We start from the raw sequence: 26,383 nt of genomic DNA, 5'->3' as shown, positions 1-26,383 counted from the left end.
TCCGTCAAACAGTCAGCACTGCAGCATGTCTCACTGCCTCATGTAAAATGTCAGCATTTTCTATAATTAATATACTTTTTTTCAGTTTAATTTGCTGAGCAGCATTTCTAACATGCCTAATATTCTGTGGTATGGCTATATTCAATAACATAATTTTGCAGTTGAACGCAACACCTGATAAATACACTACTCACAATAGGTTAGAGATATTGTTATTTAAATTAGTGCTTTTCCTATTTGCTCTCAATTTTAATGAAATAAGTAAAAGTTCCCTTTGATATTACTAATAATGTATGAAAAGAAACCATTTTCATTAGTTTAATATTTATTACCACAAAAATTTAGACAATAACAGGGATAGCCCCAAATAACAAATATTGACAATGTCAGTAGCATTACATTTTCTGTAATGACAGCGACGCCTCATGCTCCTCACTAGACTCATGATGTTGTTCTGAGGCAATGCGTTCCACTCTTCCACAAGTGCTTCATACAGTTCTGCCAGGTCACGTGGGGGAGGGGTACGATCGTCCAGTCTCTGCTTCAACTGGTCCCAGATGTGCTCTATGTTGGTCAGGTCAGGGGACATTGATGGCCAGACCAGCACTCCAGCTTCCTGAAGTCGAGCTGTGACAATTCTGCCACAATGTGGTGGAGCATTATAATCCATGAACAGAAAGTTGGGGGTGTGCTGGTGGAATTGGGGGATGATTATTGGTTCTATGATGTCTCTGAGGGAAGAACATGCATTGACTGAGACATGTACAATAACCAAATCTGTTTAGTGCTGACTGGTGCAGACTGCCCAGACTGTTGCACCTCCCCTGGGGACCATGTTGACCTCAGCGTATCGCTCACCTCGCCTTCTCCAGCAACGCTGACGACCATCATTTCTATGCACGGTAGACCACTGCTGCATTGTCCAGGTCACACGGTCTTGTGCCCACTGCAAACGTTCATGGCGGTGTCTTGTGTCAGTATAGTCACTTGCAATGGTTGTCTGGCATTCGGTCGGTTGTGTGTGGTGCTTTTGCGTTGTGTGTTCATGGATGTTTAAATGATGAACTTGGAATGACTTACTGACAATACCAGATTTTTATTGAAATTGATGCCACATTGAGAAAGGTTTCTGTTGGTATTGGCCTCTACATAAGGCAAACCTGTTCACAATGAGACCATTACACGGACAACACAAAATGACCACAATTGTTTCCCTATCCCAAAAATGTCTGAAGTGAAACAAACACTGTATGTATGACACAATATCCCCAACTTATTGTGAGTAGTGTAATAGGGCTGGGATAAAATATAGAATTTAATATGTAACAATAGGAAGAAGGTGAAAGCTACACACCAAATCGGGCAAATTTATTCACAGAAGTGAATAAATGAATCAGTAAAAAACAACAAATTCTAATCTCTGATGAGATGATTGATGAAGACATTGTGTCCTGAACTGAACAGAGAAAAGCATGTTGTATCATCCCTAATAAATACTATTCAGTGCCAATACATGTCAATGGAACGTAAGATCTGGTGCGACATTCTCTGCAAATATTGTTCCTGCTTCTAGACTCAGTGCCCAAAGAACTGATTAGTAGGTATGGACTGTTCTGAAAACGGGGATTTAGGCTCCGTACAGGCCTGTATGTAAGAATGAGCGGCAGTAACAAGCAGACACCAAGTCTGTGTACACAGACCCTGGAACTGACCCCAGATGTGAGTCTGTGTTCATGTATATGTATAAGATGACCATGCAACCTGTGGTGGGAACGTCTCTCCGACAGACACTCTGTACCTGTCACTCTTCAATTCTGCATGGAACAAGCGGTGTATCTTTCCAGTTTCCCAGGCAGCCCAGAAAGCTGCAGAAACCAGGTCAAGCTGGTCCGGCAGCACGGTGTGAAATGAATGTCTGAGTCCACACCCACTCAGAAACACTACATTCAGTGCTCACAATACACATCATGCACATGCACGCGCACACACACACACACACACACTTACCCAGCTCCCCCGCCGCATTCCTGCCCCCAACTGCATACAGGTAGCCCTTGAGCGCACTCAGGTGAAAAAACGTCCTCTTCTCATTCAGGCAGGCCACCTGCATCCACTTGTTGTAGCGCGGGTCATAGCGAAACACCGTGTCCACTGCAGTCTTGCCCTTGGTATCGTAGTTGCTCTGCCCTCCCACCACGTACAGGAAGTTCCCGATGACCGCGATGCCGTGCTGGTAGCGGGGAGCGTCCATGGGGGCTAGCGCCTTCCACTCGTGCGCCTTTTCATCAAATAGCCGTAGCTCCTTACTGACCACCAGCTGTTGCCGTAACACCCCACCCAGAGTAACCAAGTGGGTGGAGTCTGAACGGATGGCGGTGCGCTCTGACTGCATGACCGGCTGCATGTAGGGCATCATCTGGTAGTTGCTGGCCTCCAGCAGCAGGTTGACGCAAGTGTTGTCCGTGCGCATGAAGTCGACAGTCTGGACGTGGTTGATGAGCTCCGACGGGCTCATGAGCGGGAAGCGGATATTGCGCATGAGCCGGGCGGCATACTCCATCCGCCCGTCCTCAGACCGAAGCCAGCGGCAGGCGGCCTTGAACAGCTCCAGCTCGCTGCAGTGCTTCAGGCTGTTGCTGGAGAGAACAAAGGCCAGACGCTCGAATGGCAGCTTCACAAACTCGCCGGTGGCCAGCAGAGAGGGGAAGTTCTTCAGGATGAAGTTGTTGACATATTTATCCACCTCTGTCAAGTTGTAGGTGTTGGCAATGCGACCCACCTCCACACAGTTGTCCAGTGATACCTGTTGTGACAGGATGGGGCGGGGCAGGCCAATAAACAAGCAGTAGAATAAGTCAGATTCAAAGCAATATTACATGACATTAAGAACATTTTTCACTGTCTGATAACCCACAGTTGAAATCTTTTATACATTTATTTTACAAGTTATTTTCTGCAAATCCACAAAAATTCCAATTTTATATACAATTTCAGTAGATTCTTGCATAACTCGCAAAAAACTGCAGGTTGATGAAAAATGAAAAGCTAATGGAAATGGCAAATAGAAACAAGGCTTCATAAGTTGTAATTGTAACCTTGCTCACTTGGCAACTAGTTTGCATGTTGCATCCCTGAATGACACTTAAAGCCATCTAGCGTTTCCAAATGTGAACAATATCGCTACATATCAAATAATCAATAGATTTTTTTCAGAAAACTGATGCATGAAGAATGGGGATGACATTACATCCAGGTCATATTCTGTCCTGTTTTGGAAACACATTCTAACACATTCAACATGCACTTCACATTGTATACAAGGGTTATTGTAGTCATGTGTTTAAAGTGTCAAAAATGCATATGTCTTTGTGGATAGGGTTCATTAAGTCTTTTTTTTTATGAGGGGGTATGAAAGTTTATCATTAGCTTGAAGCAGACAGAGCACAAGAATTTCAAATGAAAAAAATATGAATTTTTAGAGCCTAATACATACTTGAGCAGATTTAGAACATCATTGAGCTGCCAGACTGCTTTGAAGGTTAGGACATTTTATTTATAAGCTCTGTTTGGTTACTTTTCAGCTGCATTACCATCTCTGCTGCCTAAAAAGACAAAGGACTAAGGATTATGTAGAGACATATATATGTAGAAGTTATCTCAGCGCTAACAGCAGGTTAAAGAACACAACTCCAAAACATGTTTCACAAATTTGCGCTGTGGCCTGTGTGAGCAATTCTGTACACAAACTGTTTTTAAGCTCTCAACCATAAAAATGTTCAGTGAAGCCTGCTGGGTGCAAGCAGGCAGTCAAAAACAGTATCACACACAGCCTGGCTGCAACCAGATGCCACTTTTCATTGGCTCTTAAGAAAAGGTGTTTCACTGGTGGCATCCATTGTGTTCACAAATTGTACAGTCATTTTTCTAAAAAGATGAGATGCCATGGCAATCGAAATATAAAGATGAACTCAATTCATATCAAGTGTGTGTGTGTGTGTGTGTGTGTGTGTGTATGCGTGTGTACATTTGGTCTCTTACCCACGAGATGAGAAAGACCTTGCAGAAGTCGAGCACAGGGAGAATCTGGAGGAAGCTGGCAGCCTCCAGTGTGTCCTGCAGGTTCTCCATGTTGAGTGAGAGCTTGGCTGTGTAGATAAAGTCTATGATCTTCTTCAGTCCTATCCGATTTACGCCGTGCAGCTTAATGCACATCAAATCCTGCTCCTTCATTCCACCTGGAGGACAGGGGGGACGGTGTTAATGTGAAAGTGAGCAGTAGACAGAAGGGGAGAGAATATGAATACAGAGTGACTAACGAAAAAAGGGGAAAGGACAAGGAAGAGAAGAGAGAATGAGAACCAGTGCTAGAGAGAGAACGAGAGGAAGCACACATACAGTATAAATATACATATGGGTATGTCAGTGTCTGCGTGTGTAAATATATTTATGCATACATATAAACATGGAGACATTCACTGATGTGGCAATAATGTAATTCTGAAGAAGAAAAGGGTGAGAGGAGTAAGGTGATTAAATACAGCGCATATAAAACAGAAGAGTGACCCACTTCTATTTATACTGGAGGTAAACAGTGATGCCCCACTCCACATTTTACTCCACTTTTCATTAATTTCATGGAGAGAAAGAAGGCCTGGGAGTCAGAGGGAGGGAGGTGGAGGTGTAAGAGGATGAGTCAGAACTGGTCAGCGGGGGAGTTATTAATCCTGGCTGGTTTATGAGGGGGTCTCGAAAACACACTGTTTTCCCTGGACAGAACAGTGCCAAGTTGTGTAGGTATACAAAAATACACACAGAAAAAGACAGATGTGTGTGTGTGTGTGTGTGTGTTCTCGAAGTGCTGTGGTTGGCAAAAATAGTATACATTCATATTTTGTAAAATTATCTGCCTGTCTCAGTCTATAAACTTTGTGCAGTTTAAGATCTAAAAACAAACCGTGTATGTTTATAATATTTTAGCTGCTAGTGCACATCGCATCAATGATAACAGCAAGCAGACGATGTGAATGGACTAAGCCACTAAAGGCAGCTGATTAACACACATGCACACACACCTCTTCCTTTCTCTTAGGCTCCATCACATTCATTCACTTTCCATTTTTGCTCACACATTCATTCCCTTCTCCCATCACACACACTCTCTCTCTCACACAAACACACACACACACACACACCCAAAAACACTAATGTTCACAGTTCTTTATCTTCATTATCACTTTCAGATTTCTCGCTTCCTCTCTCCAAAGCACAGACACACTTCCATTCGTCTAACGTCTCCTTTTCAGACACTTTAATCTTCTCACCTCACTTTCATTTCAACAGTGCCTCTCACTAGAAAGAAAAAATAAAGAACGAAAGTGCATATTGTTGAATTTATCACCCCCCCCTACACACACACACACACACACACACACACACAAACACACACACACACACACAACACTTACTCCATTTCCTTAGCACAAAAACAAAGAAGAGCAGAAAATAAGACACGGACACATTTTTTATGATCTTCTCTCCTCCTCGCCTGTTCCATTCTGAAGACATACATCATATGAACCTGTAAAGCCCCCTTACAGCTGACACCTCATCTAACCTGCTTTCTCACACCAACACCTTCCTGTTGTCACATCAGCATGACAAAGGTAGGGCTGGGGCAGGGCTAAAAAATAAATAAACACACACACACACTTTTTTTTTTTTTAAAGATACCTTTTCATCTCACTTCTACATGAATTCCCAGAACAGTGGGTCTGATGTTTCCTCCCATATTCCCTTATCCCTAATGCACTATGACCAACAAACCAGCTTGTGTATGTAACATTGGTGTGAATCACATAGAATCATGTGATATGATAAAATGACATTATACTGTATGATAACATTATATAACATTATATAACAGTAGTGATGATTCTTCAAAAACCCATACATTGCAGGACCGTTCTATAGAGGGGGGTTACGATCTCTGTTAGTGGGGGGAAAATCTGAATTTTATAATTATGCAGATTTACTTGTTCAACTTCTATACTGACATTATACAATATACTGACTCTGAATAACCAGTGTGTTGATAATACATCACTGGAGGAATTATCATGATATATTGCCATACTGGTTTTTGTCCCACCCCAATTTATCACTGATCATTAATTTAAAACAGCAAATAAATATTTAACTGTATTTTTAGAATTCTCACAAAATTCTTTCCTGAATATGAGAGTAGCAGAGTGTAATACATAAGACTTTTTAAAAACTGCACTCCACATGATTAACAGTGATCAACGTTCCATTATCGTCCCAATGGTGATAATACATTTCCCAGGATCTCATTCACCCAGCATACAGCGGGGCTGTCTGAGGCTCTGAGACAAAAGGAGTTGACTGCAGCTGCGGATCTTTCCAGAACAATCCCTGCTGCGAGCCACATGGCCTGCAACTCAGGAGGCTGAGAGTGAGACGAACACAACATGTTTACAATCAACAGGAGTGTTCAGGCCACAGGAACAAGGACAAAAACAGGATGGTCTGAAGATAGAAACCAGCACCACTGAATCTAGGATGACGTGCTTGTCCTGTCTGTCTGTCGGTCTGTCTCTCAAACACACACACATTCACACACACACACAGGCATTCTCCTACACAAGCAAAGAGCTGATGTACATATCACTGTGAGGACCATACAGTAATGAAGTTTACAATAAGTGAGTTATGGTTCATTAGTAGTGCACATGCTCGGTAGCCAAAAGCAAATGTTTAGACACGTTCACTTTTTGAATTCGCAAGTAAGTATTTATGTCTCCTTTCCCTCACTGCCACATACTGTATAAGCACACAAGAAGAACACAGACGCACACGCATCAGACAGCAGACCAGGTTCATAGAGCATAGCCAGGGTGTCCCTAGAGCCTCCCCCACTCCGGTAAAGCTTCCTTGTGTCTGCCTTTACAACCCCAACCATCCCCTCCAAGCTCTCACCTGTAAACATGGCTTTGAAGTAGTCGCTGGAGGAAGCCATCATGGCTCTGTGCACGGGGAAGGCCTCTTCCCCATCACCCGCAACCAGCGTCACGTCACACAGCAGACCCTCTATTCTCAACTGGTCAAAACCCTGATGGTGGAGAGACAAGACACAGAGCAAGAGATTTTAACTCGAATCAGGTTCTGGCAACATAATCTTCCTCAGAAGAATCTAGTGTGCAGAGAGAGAGAGAGGGAGAGAGAGAGAGGATACAGCTAAACATATAAAAAGTCAGAAACGGCAATTTTATTGTCTGAGAGTAATACTGTTTGTATCTCGAACTATAACTGGTGTAAAATTGATAAAGCGTTGTTTCAATACCATTAAATGATGATGACGATTATTATGATGGGCAAGCAACCTTTGCTATCGATCCCACCAGGAATACTAGCAGGCTAAATGGCAGCTGGGTTATTTATGCTGACCACACCAACAGTTCCACATTAAAAACCCTTTAAACTGAGCAGGATAGAGAGGCAGTTGGGATGGAAAAGGATGCTAGCTGTGGGTGGAATTGGGACGAGGTGGCCTGAAAGGGGACTGAGGGACATGGGGAGATGAACGACCCACTTTTGTGACTCAAGCAAAGCCACACAATACAAACAAATAAATAAATACAAATACAATATACATTACTAAAAAAAAAAAATCTTAAGTAGGACAGGCATGCCTTTGATTTGTGATGAACTAAATAATTGTTTGCATTCTTACAGAATTCAATTTACATATGCACATGTACACACACATTCACATACAAAAAGTTAAACAAACTCTGAGGGAATTCATTTTTAAATGACATTTTATCCATTATTTTAATGCTGTATCTGTTTTGGAGTGAGTCATGAAAAGAACTATACCATAACATTATACATCTTTAAAACATTCACCATATTCCTAAAACTGTGCTCTTAGGACACTTGGGAAAAATCTGGATTATTTCATCAGGATGCCTCTGTTCTTTGTAATAAATTCCTTTTTTTCTTTGAGAGAATGATTGTGTGACTGTCTCTGTCTGAGACGCACTGAGAGCTTGCCATGGACCCGAAGTGATCAAATTATGCCCGGGCGCTTCGGTCAAATCACATTTCCTCCCTGGAACTGTGTACGGAAAGACAGGCTGAGCTGAGCTGAGCTGCTGGGGAGCGGAATGCTGGTCAATCAAATAACAGCCAACTGACGCTTCCCTGCAAATATTCCAGAAGGAGATATGTGACACCCTCCAGGTGAAAGTGTCATTAGCGCTAATAAGTGAATTTGATATAAAATTACACAAAACAATCAATTGTTCTTGTAGTGCACAGTTGGCGAAGGTCATTTATAATTCACCTAAAATCTGCACAGTCTTCTTCTCATTAGGGATCGCCACAATGGATTGGTGTCGGCACTGGTAATCGGGCATGTTGCCGGTTCGAATCCCGACCTGCCAAGGTGCCACGTAGCAGAGCACCGTCCCCACACACTGCTCTCCGGGCGCCTGTCATAGCTGCCCACTGCTCACCAAGGGTGATGGTTAAAAGCAGAGGAAACATTTTGTGGTGTGCATATATAAACATAGTTTATATTAAGTGTTTCTGAACCACTGTATACGAGTTTCACAGAGAAACTCTATTGTATCAACACCATAAAAAATTAAGTAGAACAAAAAAAAAAAAAAGGAGACAAGAATACTTTCAAGATAAATAATGATTGAATCATAACTCAACACACACCACAGGGAGCTTTTTACTACTAGGATCAGGCGGTGGGTATGAAATTACTCTAGTTTGGGGGACAACAGGCACTGAAACAGTTGGCTTTGAGCCACACTTGTCTTGAAGTAAAACCTTGGGAGCAGATGTGTTTATGTGTGTATGTGTGTGTGTGTGTGTGTTTGTTTGTTTGAGCTATTTCATCAGGAGCTTGCTGACAGCTGTCAATGCTGGCTTGTCAATCGATGGGCTAACCTTGCCAAGATGAGGCAGATTTGTCTCCGCCAATGTGACTGCTAGGTCATGCGACCAAGGCTCAAGCTGAAACGTTAAATGTAAATTTTCCAGCGAAGGCTGTACTGTATGGTCCTACTACTGCAGAACAATTTCCTGTACTTCTCCTCTTTAAAACATGTAAATACCTTACCCTACACATATACTGAGCTGCACCTGTAATGAAGGCGCCGTTCCCCCAGGTCAGCCCCCCGGTCCATCTCATCTCATTAGAGTGGAGATGACCTTCATGACTGCAGCCAACGCCCAGGCTTCTACCAGATGGCATAGGAAAGTGCTGCCAATTGGCATTAGGTCACATTTCACCAATGTTTAGCTAACGATTGAGTAAAACTGCACATGCTTTGAACCAGAGAGTATTTATAAAAGCACATTTCAGCCACATTCCTCTTGGTGACACTGATAAGTTGAATCACTTAAATCTTGGCCACAAAGTAGGTAATGTTAATCTGCTGATCACTGATACCAAAGATGGAATCAGTTGAAATCAAATCAATCTAATGAAAGTTAGCTATTCGCTGCAAAAACCAATTCTACAGCAATCCTGAGGTTCGGGATGCAGTTGGGCCTCAAACAAGAAAAAGATGGTCATGCCTTGCAAAATGAGATCAAAAACATTTATAACCCTCGGTTGTGCTCCGATACTGACCAATACCTTAATTAAATTAATAGTACGCTCTAAGGCAACATCACTAGAGGGCAATGTAAAATTCAAATAAAATCCCAATTAAGTACCCCAATAAATTTATGTATACAGATATTGCTACCTTTTGCAAAGGAACAAAAACAAGATCTGAATACTAAGATCAAATCATATTCCAATAATGTGCAGCATAGTGACTCAATACAGTTTCTCCATGTTTACATTTACATTTACCGCATTTATCAGACACCCTTATCCAGAGCGACTTACAATCAGTAGTTACAGGGACAGTCCCCCTGGAGCAACTTAGGGTTAAGTGTCTTGCTCAGGGACACAATGGTAGTAAGCGGGATTTGAACCTGGGTCTTCTGGTTCATAGGCGAGTGTGTTACCCACTTGGCTACTACCACCCATGTTGAGCTTTGTGGCTGGGGTCTTCATCAGCAAACAGCTCCAGTGTCAACTCATTTACACAGTGTCAACTGTATTTATAAAATTGACATCAATGATTACAGTGATATTATCAGTTCTTTTTTGGTTATTTTTGAGACCCTATTATTAACAAAATCCTGAATGTGTCCCTCACCCCAAAAATATGAGTGCAACAACACAGGAAAAAAGATGATGTGCACTCACAAATAATATGCCACATGCAAATCTGAGGGAGTCTGGTTATTGTGCATACATAAATATAAATATGCTTTTCAAAGCGCCTTCTTCGGCCTCTCTGTAACAATAAAACCATGTGGGTGAAAACTGCAGAGGGAAAACGGCCAATTAGAGGCGTGCTTAAATGTCACCTCTTTCATAAAGACCTCAGATACTCCATCACACACCATTAAGTCTCAGCTATATCAGACGTATGGTAAAGCAATATCCCATCAGACGAAATGACTCTAGTGTTTCACACATCGATCTCCCCTGCACTGCTCCAGACCTCCAGCGCTGACACACAGCCTCTTCAGAGGAGGGAAAGAAAAAAAAAAAAAACCCTTTCACCACATTTTAGTTTTCATTTATTTCACACAACAGATCAGGTCACCCATACATACGATCATTATGATCTTATCAATGATACCTATAGCTGGCATTTTAAGGTATTAACCTACCTTGTCATGACCAGGGACACTTCTCTATAGCACAGAAGGGCAAAAATATGGATAAATAAAACACATGTTGTCTATTTAAAGGATCATTGAACACAACCAAACACTGGTTTGTTTTTAATTTAGAATAATTTTTGTCTGAACTGCTGAACGTCCTGGTGGCTGCTTTGCCTACCTTGTTATCCTGCTTTCAACCAAACATGGGATTTGAGAGTTTTTCGAGACTATTCAACCACTTGACTAAATGAGCAGAAAAAGTTTTAGAGCATTCTCATCACGTCGCATCCATGTCCATCAATCATGTGTAGAAGACTGCATTTGCACAAACACATCAAAATTCTCACAAATAAAGTCACACTAAATTCACTAAGTCAGTTTTTAATTTGAAGTTAGAGAATGATGATGGACATTCACTGTTGAAATGGGAACTCACTGTGATTAAAACATCTTAAAAACAGAACACACACACACACTTACTTGTAAGACCACGGAACTGTGCGTGTTGCTGGTGAAGAACCGGGTGTTGCCTGTCTTTGACGCTTGGAGGTGGGCGGAAATGCCCATATCACCACAGCCCAGAGACACCTTCATGTGTGGGTCGTCATCCTCAACGAGCGATCTGGGGGTCAGGGGGGAGAGTTCATCATTCTCAACATAGCCAGGTTTTACAGGAATAACGTCCACAACACAATGGTCCAACACAACAATGGAGATTGGTACTACAGTTACACACTAAGACAAATGGAATTGCCCCTGCTTTTTTCTCACTTTCTGCAAATGGAGTGCAGCACTGCACATTCAGAAAACAACAAGGTGAGGTGTAATTCCACTTGGTTAACAAAAATGAACAATCCTAGCCATAATATGTCAAGTTCAAAACGTTTTCATACAAAATAATATAGAAAAATAACACAGCCAGAGTCAAGTGAAGTAAACTTTATTGTCATCTCTTCTATATATTGTACAGATATACAGAGAGACGAGAAGACATGGCTCCAGTTTATACAGTGCAGTATAAGCAGACAACGAAAAACAGATGCGGCACATGAAATACAATGTATAAATAAATAAGATACAAATATACATTTTAGCTAAAATGAAGTGAAGAGATCATAGTCTGCGCTAATAGTGACACACCCAACACACACAGAGCAGATTTAGCTCTTGCTTGGCCACAGTTGGAGTGCATCGAGATACATTTACAGCATTTATCAGACACCCTTATCCAGTACAATCAGTATTTACAGGGACGGTCCCCCCTGGAGCAACTTAGGGTTAAGTGTCTTGCTCAGGGACACAATGGTAGTAAGTGGGATTTGAACCTGGGTCTTCTGGTTCATAGGCGAGTGTGTTACCCACTAGGCTACTACCACCCATATCTGGTGTGTTCACTGGAAATCAGGTGTGAAACAACAGATTATTTACAGGGTGCCAAGCGCTCCTCACAAAGGGTCCATTATCACCCGGTTAAGTTGATTTTCCCCGCAGGAAATTCGCTCAGAGAGGTCATGTGTTATTGGTTCAGATAAGAGAAAAATTACTGCAGGTCCATCTAGAGCAGGGTCATTTTGGTCATTTAGGCTGAAGCCACCAGCAATATGGTTGGGAAAATATTTTTTATTACAAATAAAAAAAAATATATTCAAATCTACTATTTTGAATCAACTTAGCTCTGCAAATCCAAAAGCAGGAGAGGCCCAAACTGTACCAAACTCATGCAACACACCGAACTCTGCATGACTTTGCAATAAATCTACTGAACCTGTAGCATTTCAGCAAGCACTGGGTGAACTCACAGAACCATCTCACCATTTTCGTCAAAGTTTCATTGTCATTTTGACAAACAGGCCACTACAATAAGGACTGTTGGGCAGAATCTGCTTTAGATGGGATGATGGTAACAGTCTGATTCCATTTGCAATTTGCACAGATGATTATAAGGTCATATGCTGCCTCAAATATGGAATGTTTATCAGACATCTACACATTTTTTTTAGATAAAAAAAAAAAAAAATCTAATGCATCACAACAGCCTCTCTTCATCTGCTTCAAAAAATGTGAATAAAAATAATCTCTGATTGATGACAGCAAATTTACGACTTACATTTACGCTTATGACATTTAACAGAGCTTACAAATCAATAGTTACAGGGACAGTCCCCCTGTAGACACTCAGGGTTAAGTGTCTTGCTCAGGGACACAACAGTGGTAAGTGGGGTTTGGCCTGCAGTTTATAAGTGCCCAGTCAGAGAGGATTAGGCTCACAAAAGGCAGAATGAAGCCTGAGCCTCCTCTCTGGTAACAGGGGCATCTTGTTGATGTGGGATGAGGAGACGCGTTATCCCCTCCTCTCTCTGCATCAAATAATGATTAAATGGTTTTGTACTTCAAAGACTGGGATTCAGTGAACCCAGAATGACAAGTCAGAATAGAGGAAAAGGCAGAGTTTCTCCTCCGGGGGAGGTGGGGGATATTAATGCCGCTATTTGTGTATAGCATGAAAGAGGGAGCTGTTTCTGATTGAGAGCTGGGTGGGAATAAACTAATCTGTATCTGAAAATACTAATATTAATTAGATGGACCCCCCATAATCGCCTGAACACTTTATTGCGATACATTTCTGATCCTCGAATCATCACTGTCTCAGTTTTTTCTGAATGCGCCAGGGCCAGTGACGCAATGGATAACGTGTCTGACTACAGATCAGAAGATTCTAGGTTCGACTCCTGGCTGGCTCGTGCATTTGTGTTCTTTTTGGGGCAGTGGTAGCCTAGCGGTTAAGGAAGTGGCCCTGTAATCAGAAGGTTGCCGGTTCGAATCCCGATCCGCCAAGGTGCCACTGAGCAAAGCACCGTCCCCACACACTGCTTTTGATCAAAATTATATTCATTTTTAAATTATTGATAAATGTAAATCAGACTTTGAACAGTTCTCCATTAAAAAGTAAACCTCAGAACTTCCAGCTGCTCAATACTCATCATGTCTTGTGAGGTACAGACATGAAATGTTGACTGATTGCAATTTGCTGTTATAGCTTTCCAATTAAAAAAAATGATGTCGCCTTTTAATTTATGTTCCCCTTTAATTAAATTTCACTTGCCAGCAGCAAGCCCTGTGGTGTGCATCCAGCTCCCAACAGGCTTAAAAATATTAATATTACACCCACAATTCAATCATGTCACAGAAAGAAAAGGTGACAATGTGTGCAAATGGCCGTGAACTACACACCTACACCATGATAAGTAACACATAACATGTTAAAGCTACATCAGCGCTCTGAAACCGGCGCATCTGATGATCTTTGATGTCGGGCGCAGGACCTACAACAGGGATCCGGTGGGTCACTGCCAATCTGCTTTCCAAATCCCTCTGAAAGCCCAGCAGACAGAGGTCTCAAAGGTGTCTTTCAATTCGCTTTGATATACGGGCCAATAGGGAGATTTCAAACATTTGGAAGTCTAAGTCTCAGCTGCAGGCCTGCTGGACCCACACCAGGGCAGCTCTTCACAAAACCCTGTCATTATTACGGGGCTGGCCTCAAAAGGGGGTTTATTTATCAGTAGGAGATAGGGGTAGGGGTGTCTGTATCACTGATATAAACCACAAAAACACTACTACAACACACAACACCGTCCCGGCACTCAAAAGCGGCTTTACATTCTCTGGACATTGATGCTGATATAATGAGGTACAGGAGGCTCACAATATTTCTAAAACCATTAAACATTTCAAGTTAAACGTTTTTCCAAGGCGACAGCAATGCAACAGCCACAACTCAACCAATCAGCTTCTATTATGGCTGTGCTCCTCAGTTTGGTGTGTGAAAGGACAGTGGCAACTCATTTTCTTTTGATTCCTGAATTTTGGTTGGGTAAAATATAATTATAGCACAAACATCTCAGCCCTAACCCGGATCACATCAGCTCTAATTTATAAATGTATAAAACATTTGACCACTTCTGAACCCATTAGGTGCATTTTAATAGTCACAGGACTGAGCACCTTCCGGTTCCAAATGAAGGAAGTGAGGGTGAAGAGGAAGCCACAGAGTGCCAGGAGGACGGGCGATGCTAGATGCGGAGTAAATTATGAGATGTGGATGGAGGAAGTCTGAGGGAGTCACAGTCACATGACACAGCAAAAGCAGAGGATTGGTGCATTTACCCTGTCAGGTGATAAGTTGGAGAAGCAGCGAGGAGAGAGTGGGTTGTCCAAACCACAAAGGAGTGCTGATGGCTGCCAAAATGAAGGGAAAAATAAAGGAGAAAAAAAAAAAAAAAAAAAATACACAACCTGAGTCCCATCATCATCAACACACATAAATGAACATGTGCAAATGGAAGCCAAATATAGGCTGCAGTAATAAACTAAATCACGTTTGCATTAAATCACTTGCTACTTATATATACTTGATGAATAAATAACAATAATTACAACTGTGTTGAATATAAATACATCTAAGCTAGACCTGAACACACACAGTTGAAACATGACCGGGTCACACGCTCACACTCTCCGACCTTTCACCCGGACATGGTGGTGGTATCTGGCTTCATATAAGACAGTAACAACGAGGAATAACATACATATAGTAGGACGAGGGAAAGCCCAATACTAACAAGTAAATAAATTCCCATCCTGTTCTTGTGCACTAGGAGACAATTCTGAGCCTTAACCGTAGCTGAACCAAATTGTGCAGGGAAACATACTGATTGAGATAGTTCTCAAGCCCCCCCACAAAAAAAGAGACAAACAGAGTAACATGGGGGGATAATTAATCGCTTACATTGGATAGAGGCATCTGATAGGCCTTAATTGCTTGTGTGAGTTGAAGATAATGAAAATGTGTTTTACAGACTCAACCTTTCTTTCCCCACCCCGCACCCTCGGGGTCACTGGGAGATCAGGAGGAGGGCGTTGGGGAGGGGACAGCACTGCATTCAATACAGGTCTGACACCCTGCAAGGAGTGGGAGAGCTTCAGGCTGCTAAATTATGAAGGTTCTCCTCGCTTTCCAGGCCCACTGGGTTGTCTGCGAGTGTCATCATCCATAAACCACATTTTAAGTTGCATCCTCCCTCCTGCCCAGAAAACTGGCGCCTGTCTTAATTCATATTTAAGGCATCTGAATAATTGACCAGGGGTACATTTGACATGTGTTTCAGAGCATTAAAACACTTCATTTAACAAGGAAGCAAGAAAACACATTATTACTATCCATACTCCGATACACACACAAAAAAAATAAAAACAGGGAAAAATAATCATTTACAGAGAAGAAAATCTCCTGTTGATCTGGGTGAAATGTAGATGTAAAACGACAGTAGTCAGTAGACAGTAGAAAATCAGGGCTGATGCTTTCCCAAAACCTCTGCAACTCTGAAGCTCTCGAGTCACCTCGACACTACAAGTCCTGAAAGATACTCGCCATAATCATCTGCATTTTTATGGACATATGGGGATTAAGAACAAACAACTGGATCCAGTGATAATTCTTTCAGGAACCAGTTAGTCCCTCTTTATCGAATCCTACCCACATACACACCTTCCTATGATAGTGGTCTGGATCAGAGGGTGGGTGCTGCTGTTGCTGCTAGGGCACCCTTCCCCAAATCCAGCCCTACTGCAGAGATGCAGGTGGTTACCAAGGATATATTTAACATCAGACAGGCTGACCTTTGAGAAACAAACCTTGTTCCTTCACATGCATTTAAAAAGCCTTCAACAAAGTGTCATGAGAAAACAAGGAAAGGGACATCGTCTGTGGGCGTGTGATAATGCAGGAACAGGACGCAAAAATGTGACACAGAGGAAGGAAATGACTGTGATTAAGTAGACAGATGAATGGTCTCTTACATTACTTTAAAGCCCTGAGGTGGTTCCATTCAACAGGATATTAAATTAGATTTGACTTTCAACCTTTAGCTCCATGACATCATACCAGCCAGGCAGTTATATAATGGTTAATAAAATCTGGTCAGTTGAAAAGGCATAAACCGAACTTGTAGAGAGCTGGGAACCGGTTCCTCAAAAGAACACTATCAAAGGTGGACCCTCTTTAAATAATCCGAATTTTAAAATATCTATATATACAGAAACATGTTAGTCTAATGAAATGGGGCTAGGTGCTTTGTACACGCTCCACAATTCCTATTCCAGCTGTTGTATCAGAAGTGACAGAAGAAACATAGCACAGGTAATGTTGCCAGCATACCTCATGACCATAGGACAGTATCTTCAGAACACACTGTAACCACAGTGTATTAATGTTTGTAAAAAGTGTAAAAATGCTTTTGTTCTGACATAATAGGTCAAGCAGGAAAAACACAATGCTCACATGCTGAAATTGTCAGGCATCGTAGCAGATTGGCAAATGCGATCAATAAATTCCACTCCTGTGCAATAGTTTGGAATGACACTGGCTATGTTAAGTCATGCAACACAAAAACAAAAACAAAAACTCACACTTCATTGATCATTTTAGCGCGATTCTCTGGAAAATGAAACAAACAAAAAAAAAGGAATATTTGCAGTTTAATTTGTCCTAATATTTAAAACTCAGATAATGTGGAACATAATTTAATTTAAATGTATTTAAAAAACAAAGATTTGTAAATTTGTACATATATACAGACAGATACATATTTATCTTATTTTTTGTGCTGCTATTACCTTCTGCTTCTATCCACTTTCTGCCGTGACAAGTGCAATTTCCAACTTGTGGGACTAATAAAAGTTTATATCTTATCTTATCTTAATTGCAGACACTGTTACCTCTTGCAACATAAAATGTTTACTAATTTCAATGAAATTCAAAGCAATTTATTATCATAACCCAGATATTCAAGGTTCAGTTTATATTTGTTATAATAAACAGTTTACCTCTTAGTACTGGCTATCATATGTTAAACCTAACAGCACTCGTGTAGCATTTTGACCAGTGACATTGTAGTCCCGTGCATCACGTCCTGGTCATTTTAGTTGCATATACTGGTATTGCATAAACAGATTTGAAGTGTTGCACAGTATAGTGACACCAGTTATACATTGAAATATTTGGTGGAATAGTTTTGGCTGAATGCATGTAGAATTTTATTGTGGAGGTGGGTTTTAACAAGTGAGACTAGTTTTCTGTGTCCCGTCCCGTGCATCACACGGCAAGTTTTCAAACCGCTTGTATGGGTCGTAGTCCAGTGAATCGCGATGAGAATGGCCCTCTATTGCTTATTGTTTCGGGTAAGGAGAAATTGAAACGTGAAAGTGATTGTTTTGTCATTGTGATTCACAGCACAGCACATCCATACAACCATCATAACCCTTGGTGAGCAGTGAAAGGCGATCGGGGAGCAGCGTGTGGGGACGGTACCTTGCTCAAGGGGACCTCAGGTCCCCCTTCAATTATGAGTCTGCTTCCTTACCTTACCAAAGCTCAAAGCTTTAACCTATTTGTAAAGGCTGTCCACCCAACGAGTGAGCTAGTTGGGGGGGAAAAGGAGAACTTTTTGCAGCACACAACTAGTTAAAACCTACTAAAATAAACCAATTATCTTAGCCTGGTGGCAGATGACGTGCGCTAATTAGCTAATCTAATGCGTGTAGAAGGCATTAGAGAGAACACACTTTTCCTCCGCAGTCCCCAGTGTCCATGTTAAACTCCGTTAGCGTGCCGCTGATCCACCTCCGTCTGTCCGTCAGCAGGTGGGAGAACAGCAGCTGGACGGCTGACACTCGCTCCTACACACCCGAAGCTACCACGCACCCCCTGTACAAAACACGCACCAATTTGTTCAAGTTGGTCTTTCTGCTTGTAAAAGGTCAAAATGGTGATGGGAAAAAAAAAGGAAAAGAGGGAGACACAAGATGGGGTGTACAATGTCGTCCTTCCAAATGTAAAATTAGCATAACACATTTCGTTAATAATTCATTTTAATAAAAAGGATGGACGAGTGCCGGTACAGGGCCGCGGGGAATCGCTGGTTGCCGATTTCACGCTGGGCCTGGCTTCTGCCGCGCCTAAAGAACCCAGATATGCCCGACGACTGACCTTAACATATTCTCAAGCTTTCATCGCTCCACGTCCCTTTCAACTTTGCTGGTCCTGCGCCGGGCCTTCTAATTAGGCTTTGTGAAAAGCACACACACCACCCATTTAAAAAAATTACAAAAATAAATAAATCTTAACAGGAAGAAGGGATGGGTGTCTTGTCGCCAAGATGAAAGACAGAGCAGGTGTCTGTGTGTGAAAGAGTGATCACTGGGTGTTCCAGTGTGCTTCAGTTGGCGCCCAGTCTACACACTCGAGCTGACCGTGTACAGTACAGCATGAGTCACAACATTAAAACCACTTACCTAACACTGTGTAGGACTCGAACAGTTCTTAACTGTTATCAATAGGATGGTTCAGTCCTGCAGGTTATAAGTGGAGCCTCCTCCAATGTTTTATCCTTTTTTTACATAAATTACACCATGACTATACCTCCATGAGCATTTTGCGAAGTGTGGCAGGACACCACATGTATCCTGAGGATATGTGACCTGGGGAGGTGGTGGCCTAGCGGGTAAGGAAGTGGACCCGTAATCGGAAGGTTGCCACTGGTGCCACTGAGCACTGCTCCCCGGGTGCCTGTCATGTCTGCCCACTGCTCACCAATGGTTATGGTGACTGCGAAATGTGTCCTCTGCTTTTAACCATGTGCTGTGCTGCAAAGTTTGACAATGACAATCGCTTCACTTAACATATTCTAACCTGCCCCTGTATTACTATACTCAGACTATATTATTTTATTTCCATATGAAAAAACATTTCTTACTCAAACCCTATTTTGTCTGAGTATTTATTTAATGGTGTGGAGTAACTGGGCTTATCTTGGTTGTGTGTGTGTGTGTGTGTGTGTGTGTGTGTGTGTGTGTGTGTGTGTGTGACATTTGTATGTAAAATTATGACTAGCTGAAGTGAAACGTTAGTAAGGCTTTATGGTCACGTAATCCCTTCCTACAGACTTTTCATCGTTGCCTTGCTTCACTCTTCGTCTCCTTCACATCACAGGGGGAGAGAAGACAGGGAGGATAGTGAGCAATGGATCATGCAGAGGCAGTAATATGTGACATCTCTTTAACACAGCAGAGAGGGGGAGAGGGGACACACACACACACACACTAAGACACCATCCAGTTTTCTAGCCATGAAATGAGTCACATCATCAGATGCAAATGATTTTTTTTTTTTAGCATTTATCCCACTGCATTATCAACAGATTTGGCTTCCATTAAAAAAAAAAAGAAAGAAACTCCGGAAGAAAGCTATGCAAATGGAAGCGTGGTGAGCGCAGCCTGCAGTGAACATGAGGGATGGCAGATACGGCACTTACAGAGGATCACGTAGCAGGGAACTGTGACTAATTCTACAAAAACACAGAGTGAGAGTCCCCACCAACTTCACTTCCCAAAGGAAAGTGTTAAACCTTAATTACCCTTCACGGCCGCTGTTCTGTCCTTGTTTTACAGTCCAGTGGACCATTAAAAAATGTTTTTTACCCAATTAGATTGAGGTGGTGGTGGAACGCAACATCGCGCAAACAACGGACTCATCTGCCCGGCCAGATAGTGCTGTGTGTAAACACAAATTGGCAAATTATACTGAAAATATTTTGAAAAGTATCTTAAAATACAGTATGTATCCCAGTATCCCAGCTGCGACTTCATTTGGACAGTAGTAGCCTAGCGGTTAAGGAAGCGGCCCCGTAATCAGAAGGTTGCCGGTTCGAATCCCGATCCGCCAAGGTGCCACTGAGTAAAGCACCGTCCCCACACTGCTCCCCCGGCACCTGTCATGGCTGCCCACTGCTCACCAAGGGCGATGGTTAAAGCAAGAGGACACTTTCATTGTTTACCGTGTGCTCTACTGCAGTGTTTCACTCTGACAATCACTTCACTTTCAATGTTGTTTGTGCATGGCTGACAATCTGAACAATTCACAATGCAAACACAAATTATTAAAAAAAAAAAAAACAGGCCAGAATCAAATCCAGGAATCTGTATATTAATAAAGTCACGTCTGATTCGATTTTTGAATTGATTTACATCATTTTTTTCTGATTTTGCCAAACTTATCTTGCACAGCGGGTTCATTTGCTCCACGTCGCTTTGGCCATAATCAATAGGGTGACCAGATCCCTCTTTCCCTAAAGGTATCCTCTATTTGAGACATGGAAATTGCCTCTGGACAGGTATTAAGAATAAGAACCAGCCATCCGTCTTCGGTGTTCAGCCATATCGCTCTTTACTTTTTAGATGCCCAGTGCCTCAACTGACCTGTGTCTACATTTAAATGTAATGTAAATATACACACAAAAGATGTCAATTTGCCATTTTTATGAACGTGAAAATTGCCCATAGCTGATCCCCGAGACTGAGCTGAAACAAATAAACTCGCTCGTACTCACAAATTAAACATACTGCAAATGTCCTACTTTCTTATCTTATACCCTTTTCATGCGCCCGCAAAATCTGGTGGGGTTTAATCCTACAGCCTCCTAAACCCAAACATGCACGCGGTCCCAAAAAACGCATCGCTGACCAGCAGGTGAGCATTGTTTCAGCTGCACTCATTTCTACTCGGCCCGATCCGAACAACATGCTCGCTGCGGGCCCATTACATTGGTGGCTTTAATCTCATAACTCCTTTTTCTTGGTTCCAGTTCATGGTTGAAATAGTAAAGTATGATTGAGAGAGTGTGTGGTGGTGTATGGGAGAGCATGTGTGGTAATGGAGCAGTAAAGGCGAGGCCATGTTGCAGCCCTAGGCTACAGTACATGGCTTCTGTAAAATGAGTACCAGAGAAACGAGCGTCATTATGACCCCACAACACAATGACACTGGATGCCTGTTTTCTCTTGTAGCAACCAGATAAAATTGGGAATAGGGAGGAAAAGGTGAAAGATGCAGAAAGAGGAAGCAGACAGACACTGCCGGATGTGAACAAACAACACAATCATCCATTCTGATCGAATGTTTGTCGTTCAGCAGGGTAGGATGGCGGCATTTTACAGAAAAGTGCTTCCAAGGAATAACAAAAGAAGTCAGGCTCAATTTGGCCTGAGACGGTGAAAACAAAGATGCCCGTCAGAATGATTTTCTTAGCTGTCAGGACACAATGTCCTGTAAGTGGAGCAGCGGGGGGAAAAGATCAAATCATTTGAAGGAATATTGCTGAGACACACCAGAATGCTTTTACGGGGATGAAAGCCGATGGTTACAGGACCGGACCACCCTCACCAAACGGCGGACCCCGAAACCACCCCACAGTCACACATTTCTAACAATGTTTGAATTATCAGCATTTCACCGTGGCCTAGTGGGTAACACACCCACCCACGAACCAGAAAACAGGCTCTAACCCATCGTCTCCCTGAACATGATGACTTAACCCTGAGTGTCTCCAAGGATACGGTCCCTGTAACTACTAATGGTAAGTCTGCTAAATGTCATAAAAGTAAAACTTTCATTCTTAATAACAAATCGGAAACAACAATGTGATGGATACAGCATAAGCAAATCAATTTGTATGGCTCAAGGAAAGAGGCCTACAGCCAAGGGATTTCAATCTGACTTAACTACACCAGCGTTTTCTAATGAACAACAGCAGACGTTCAGGAAGTAAAACCATTTCCAATTCCAGATGAGCAGTAAATGAACCAGCAGCAAACTACTTTAGACCTGGTAAACACCACCAACTGAAAGGCATTTACCGGTCCTCGCTCTCACAAACCTAAATCCGAACCCGGGAAGCAGCTCAGCGCCACTCTCTGTCCCATCCTCGTCTGTTTCTCCCCCTTTTCTTCAGACAGAGATTCCCTGAGGCGTGCATGAAACCATGTCCACCCAACGGCTGGAGCAAGACAAAGACCCAAGACTAATTGGCAGTAAGTGTCATTTCAATACGAGTCGATAGAAATATTCAACAAAAAGACAGAAACCATCCATCCCTGGCGTGTTTCATGCTTGAGAAAACGGAAAAATCACCTCCTTCCCCCCCCCCCGACTCCTCATACTGGGGATTTAGGACGCCGCATTTGTGAAAACAGAGAAAAAGGCTGTGAAAACGGCGAGACTGGTGCGGCTGTAATGCTCTTCACTGAACAGGCCACAATAGGAGTGCAGACGCGGCTGAAAAGAAAAGCGCGTTCTCAGAGGCCCGGAGCATCCGCGAGAGCAAGAGACACCGCGTCAACACATTTCCACGCACCTCTCCCCCGCTCGCTCCGCTCATGCAGCGGCACGTTAAGTTGGGCTGCATAATCTGCCGCTGAGTTTAAGTAGGGAGGAGCGAGACAGGGACGGAAGGAATGCGGGGGAAGGCGGGGGTGCATTTTCTCTCCCTGATGAACCTGATGTGTCTCCTCCCTCGGCCAACACTGTTCACCTCGTCCTCTCGAGTGTGAATCTGCTCTGTTATATTTAGAGCATGGAGAGGGACAGAGGGACAGGGACACACAAAAGTTTTCACTGTTGGTGAGGACAAAGTATAAAAGTTATTTTTAAAAAAAAGTTATAAAATTATTGTATGTATGTTATTAAAGGTCCCCTATTATAAAACATTATCTCACAAAGTGAAGCTAACATTTAATAAGTTCCCCTAGCCTGTCTGCAGTGGCTAGTAATGGCGATATGAGTAAAGTGTGCTTTGGTCATTCTGCTTCGCCGTTCAGGGAGCTCAGATGGTAGAATCTGGAATTTGGCCCTCTTGTGATTGTCATAAAGGGAAAGGTTAACTCCCCTGACTGAGAAGGTAGCATTTAAAAAAAACAAAAAAAAAAACACTGATAACCAGGTTAATAAGCAGACTGATAAACATTACGTCATTTAAACGTCATTTATCCGATTCTTTATTTCTATATATATATAAATATAGGGAAGGAGTAATTCCTCTGCATTGTGCAAAATGCGGCTTGCAGTTTCTGGTCCACGCGGGCCTGAATGAATTAGGTCCCATGGGTGAAGTTTTAAAAGTTTCACTTCAGGAATCTATTGCAGGGAATATAATATAAAACAGCGCATGTGATGTTTCGATTTTTAACTCATATCTGTGAGTTAAACAATGACAATGTGCCAAAAAATCGTGTGTCTATGAGCCATTGCTATACAGCGTAAACATTAGCTCATAGTACCGTGGCCACAAGCTAGCCCCACCCCCACCCTCCACCTTGTCCCGCCTCTCTCCGCCTCATTAGAATTTAAATCAAGACACAGAAACGGTACGTCCCGGGAAAATGTCATTGGTTCAAAGTGGCTGTAAACTAGGCTGAATTTCAAAAAGAGACTCGAGATACAGTATTGGTGGACCACTAAGACCCGTATCAAACGTAACATTTTTTCATGTCATGGGACCTTTAAAAAGATTATTTACAACTTTAGCTTGATGTGACATGATCTTCAGAGCAGCAGCCCCCAACCACCGGGGAAAATGTGGTACCAGGATGCACAGGAAGAACATATTTCTAATGTACTGGCTACTGGAGAATGCGGGCTCCCAGTCGCTCTTCTTTGTCATGCAGCTTTTCACGCGTTACTATGTGCGTGCATGACGATCAGACATGAAAGCAACCCCTGTTAAAAAAAAAATGATAAAAAATATGAAAGAGCGCTTCGTAAAGACATTTGGCTCCCATTATGATATCAATACAGCACACACACACACACACACACACACACACACAGACATACTGGGAAATTAAGCCTTGACCTCCTCCTTTGAAATGGACCCCCCCCAAATCTGAAGTCTCTCTCTCCATCCTGCACTCCTACACAGGACAGAAGAGGGTGCAGGCTCTGGTTTACTTCAGTAGGAGGGAACAGCTACACACAAACCACCACTTCCACATCCTGTTCCCGCATCCTCCACTCACAGTCCCGTAACATCTCCATCCAAAGCGAACCTATAATCAGCTGCCGGCCATAAAATCCGTCTAAAGACACGGTACACAAAGTTGGGCAGCTAAAATAGTAACAGGGCCGGGCCACTGCATTCTGATGGTTGGGGCAGGGAAGGGCGTTTCTACATTTCCAGTAAACATGATGCACGGCGAGGAGAGGACCCGGCACCCACGCCGACCCGCTCCTGTAATAAACTAGCGTTTATCTCGCTGACCTTCACCATCACTAATCCTGATCCCAGGTTAACGCTCACAACAAACCCCGTAACTCGCTGGACTCTGGATCCTGGGGGGGCAGGGTGGGAATGAAGATCCTAGATCCTTTCACTAATTAAAGCAGGAGGCTTGTGCTAATTGCCATGATAACACTGTTATGCCCGCCGCTGTGGCTCTTCATCACGACACACACACACCACACACACACACACACACACACACACACACAAGAGAGAAATGGAATCAGGAGGCCGGAGGCATCCCAGCATCCTCCGTCTAGCGCAGCCTTCCCCCCCATCACCAGTCAACACTGACGGCCTCTCGACGGGGACGCGCCACAAAAGGCGGGCTCCTCCCGAGCCGATAAACGCACGCTTTACGGTCCACGTCGAACGCCGACACGGACCGCTTCCTTTTCCGCTCGGCACGTGTAAAATGATGGAGCGCCATCGCGATACTGTCACCCAATTAGCGCGGCGTGGAGACGGGGAGGGGGCGCTGCCGCCACCGACCCCCAAAACCGCGAGTCATTCGCGTGGAAAAGGGAGGAAAAGTGAACCGGCGCTCGTACTCACATGTAGGCCGGGGAGAGCGGGGAGGACCTGGACGTTTTAAGGACGGGCACCGGGAATTTCCAGCTGACGGGAGAACCGCTCTTCCATTTCAACGGCATGTTGCTGTCGTCACCACCCGAGAGCCACAACAGCAGCGGCGGCAGCAGCAGCAGCAGCGACGATAACGACGGGGAACAGGGCGTCCATTACACACAGCCCCGCGCCGAGCAGGGGCGGCAGGACGCGGCCGGCGGCGGCCGGGCTCGGGTGGAGCTTTTTTTTTTTTTTATACCGAGGAATGGATGAGGTCCCACCGCTGCCTGCAGATAGATACGCCGGTGGAGCGGCGAGGCATCTCCGGAGACCGGTTCGAATTTAAAAAAAAAAAAAGATTACTATATATATATTTTTTTTAATCCGGCGGGGAAAGGCGCACGGTGTCCGGCGGAGAGACGATGCTGCCGGTGCTGAGCCACCTGGTCTGAAGGCGAGTCGACCGCAGTGCCGGTTTATTATAGCGGAGCGGAGAGAGAGAGAGAGAGAGAGAGAGAGAGAGAGAGAGAGAGAGAGAGAGAGGAGAGCGGGGAGAGAGAGAGAGGAGAGAGAGAGGAGCGGGGAGAGAGAGAGAGAGAGAGGGAGGGAGGGGGGAGAGAGAGAGAGAGCGGAGCTCGAGCTGCACCGATGATTTACACCTCAAAGGGAGGGAGGAGCGGGGAGAGAGAGAGAGAGACGGAGCTCGAGCTGCACCGATGATTTACACCTCAAATGCGTCTCCGGAAACGCTAATATTAATATTATTCTACAATATTACAATGAACCGGATAGTTTTTTTTATTTATTTATTTCAACCTTACAAATTACAATGTTCTATAACCGAACATTATCAAGCCCCCGCAGATGTCAAACAGTAG

The 26,383-nt window shown here is 43.3% G+C and overlaps 1 protein-coding gene and 1 non-coding gene across 2 annotated transcripts; one reads left to right on the top strand and one right to left on the bottom strand.

Moving 5' to 3' along the window:
• Positions 1-1,268: 1,268 nt before the first annotated feature.
• LOC114792940 (kelch-like protein 13) lies at positions 1,269-25,947 on the bottom strand. Its single transcript, XM_028984488.1, has 6 exons — positions 25,494-25,947; positions 14,935-15,006; positions 11,248-11,389; positions 6,997-7,129; positions 4,039-4,235; positions 1,269-2,803 (listed from the first exon to the last, which is right to left on the bottom strand). The coding sequence occupies exons 1-6, from the start codon at positions 25,589-25,591 to the stop codon at positions 1,880-1,882; spliced, it is 1,566 nt and encodes a 521-aa protein (XP_028840321.1). The 5' UTR covers positions 25,592-25,947; the 3' UTR covers positions 1,269-1,879.
• trnac-aca (transfer RNA cysteine (anticodon ACA)) lies at positions 13,436-13,508 on the top strand. The gene has a single exon. It is a non-coding gene; the product is annotated as a tRNA-Cys (tRNA).
• Positions 25,948-26,383: the final 436 nt, after the last annotated feature.

Source organism: Denticeps clupeoides, chromosome 6 (genome assembly GCF_900700375.1).
Source record: "Denticeps clupeoides chromosome 6, fDenClu1.1, whole genome shotgun sequence".
NCBI lineage: Eukaryota > Metazoa > Chordata > Actinopteri > Clupeiformes > Denticipitidae > Denticeps > Denticeps clupeoides.
Note: the sequence above shows the minus strand (reverse complement) of the source record. Positions and strands in the feature narration are given on the sequence as shown.

Excerpts from the sequence above, each read along its gene's own strand:
- LOC114792940 (XM_028984488.1), bottom strand. The coding sequence starts at position 25,591 with ATGCCGTTGAAATGGAAGAGCGGTTCTCCCGTCAGCTGGAAATTCCCG. Across the intron at positions 15,007-25,493 it reads CCGCTCTCCCCGGCCTACAT|CCATCAGCACTCCTTTGTGG; the intron begins GTGAGTACGAGC and ends TCATTTTGGCAG. Across the intron at positions 4,236-6,996 it reads CTTCAAAGCCATGTTTACAG|GTGGAATGAAGGAGCAGGAT; the intron begins GTGAGAGCTTGG and ends CCTGTCCTCCAG.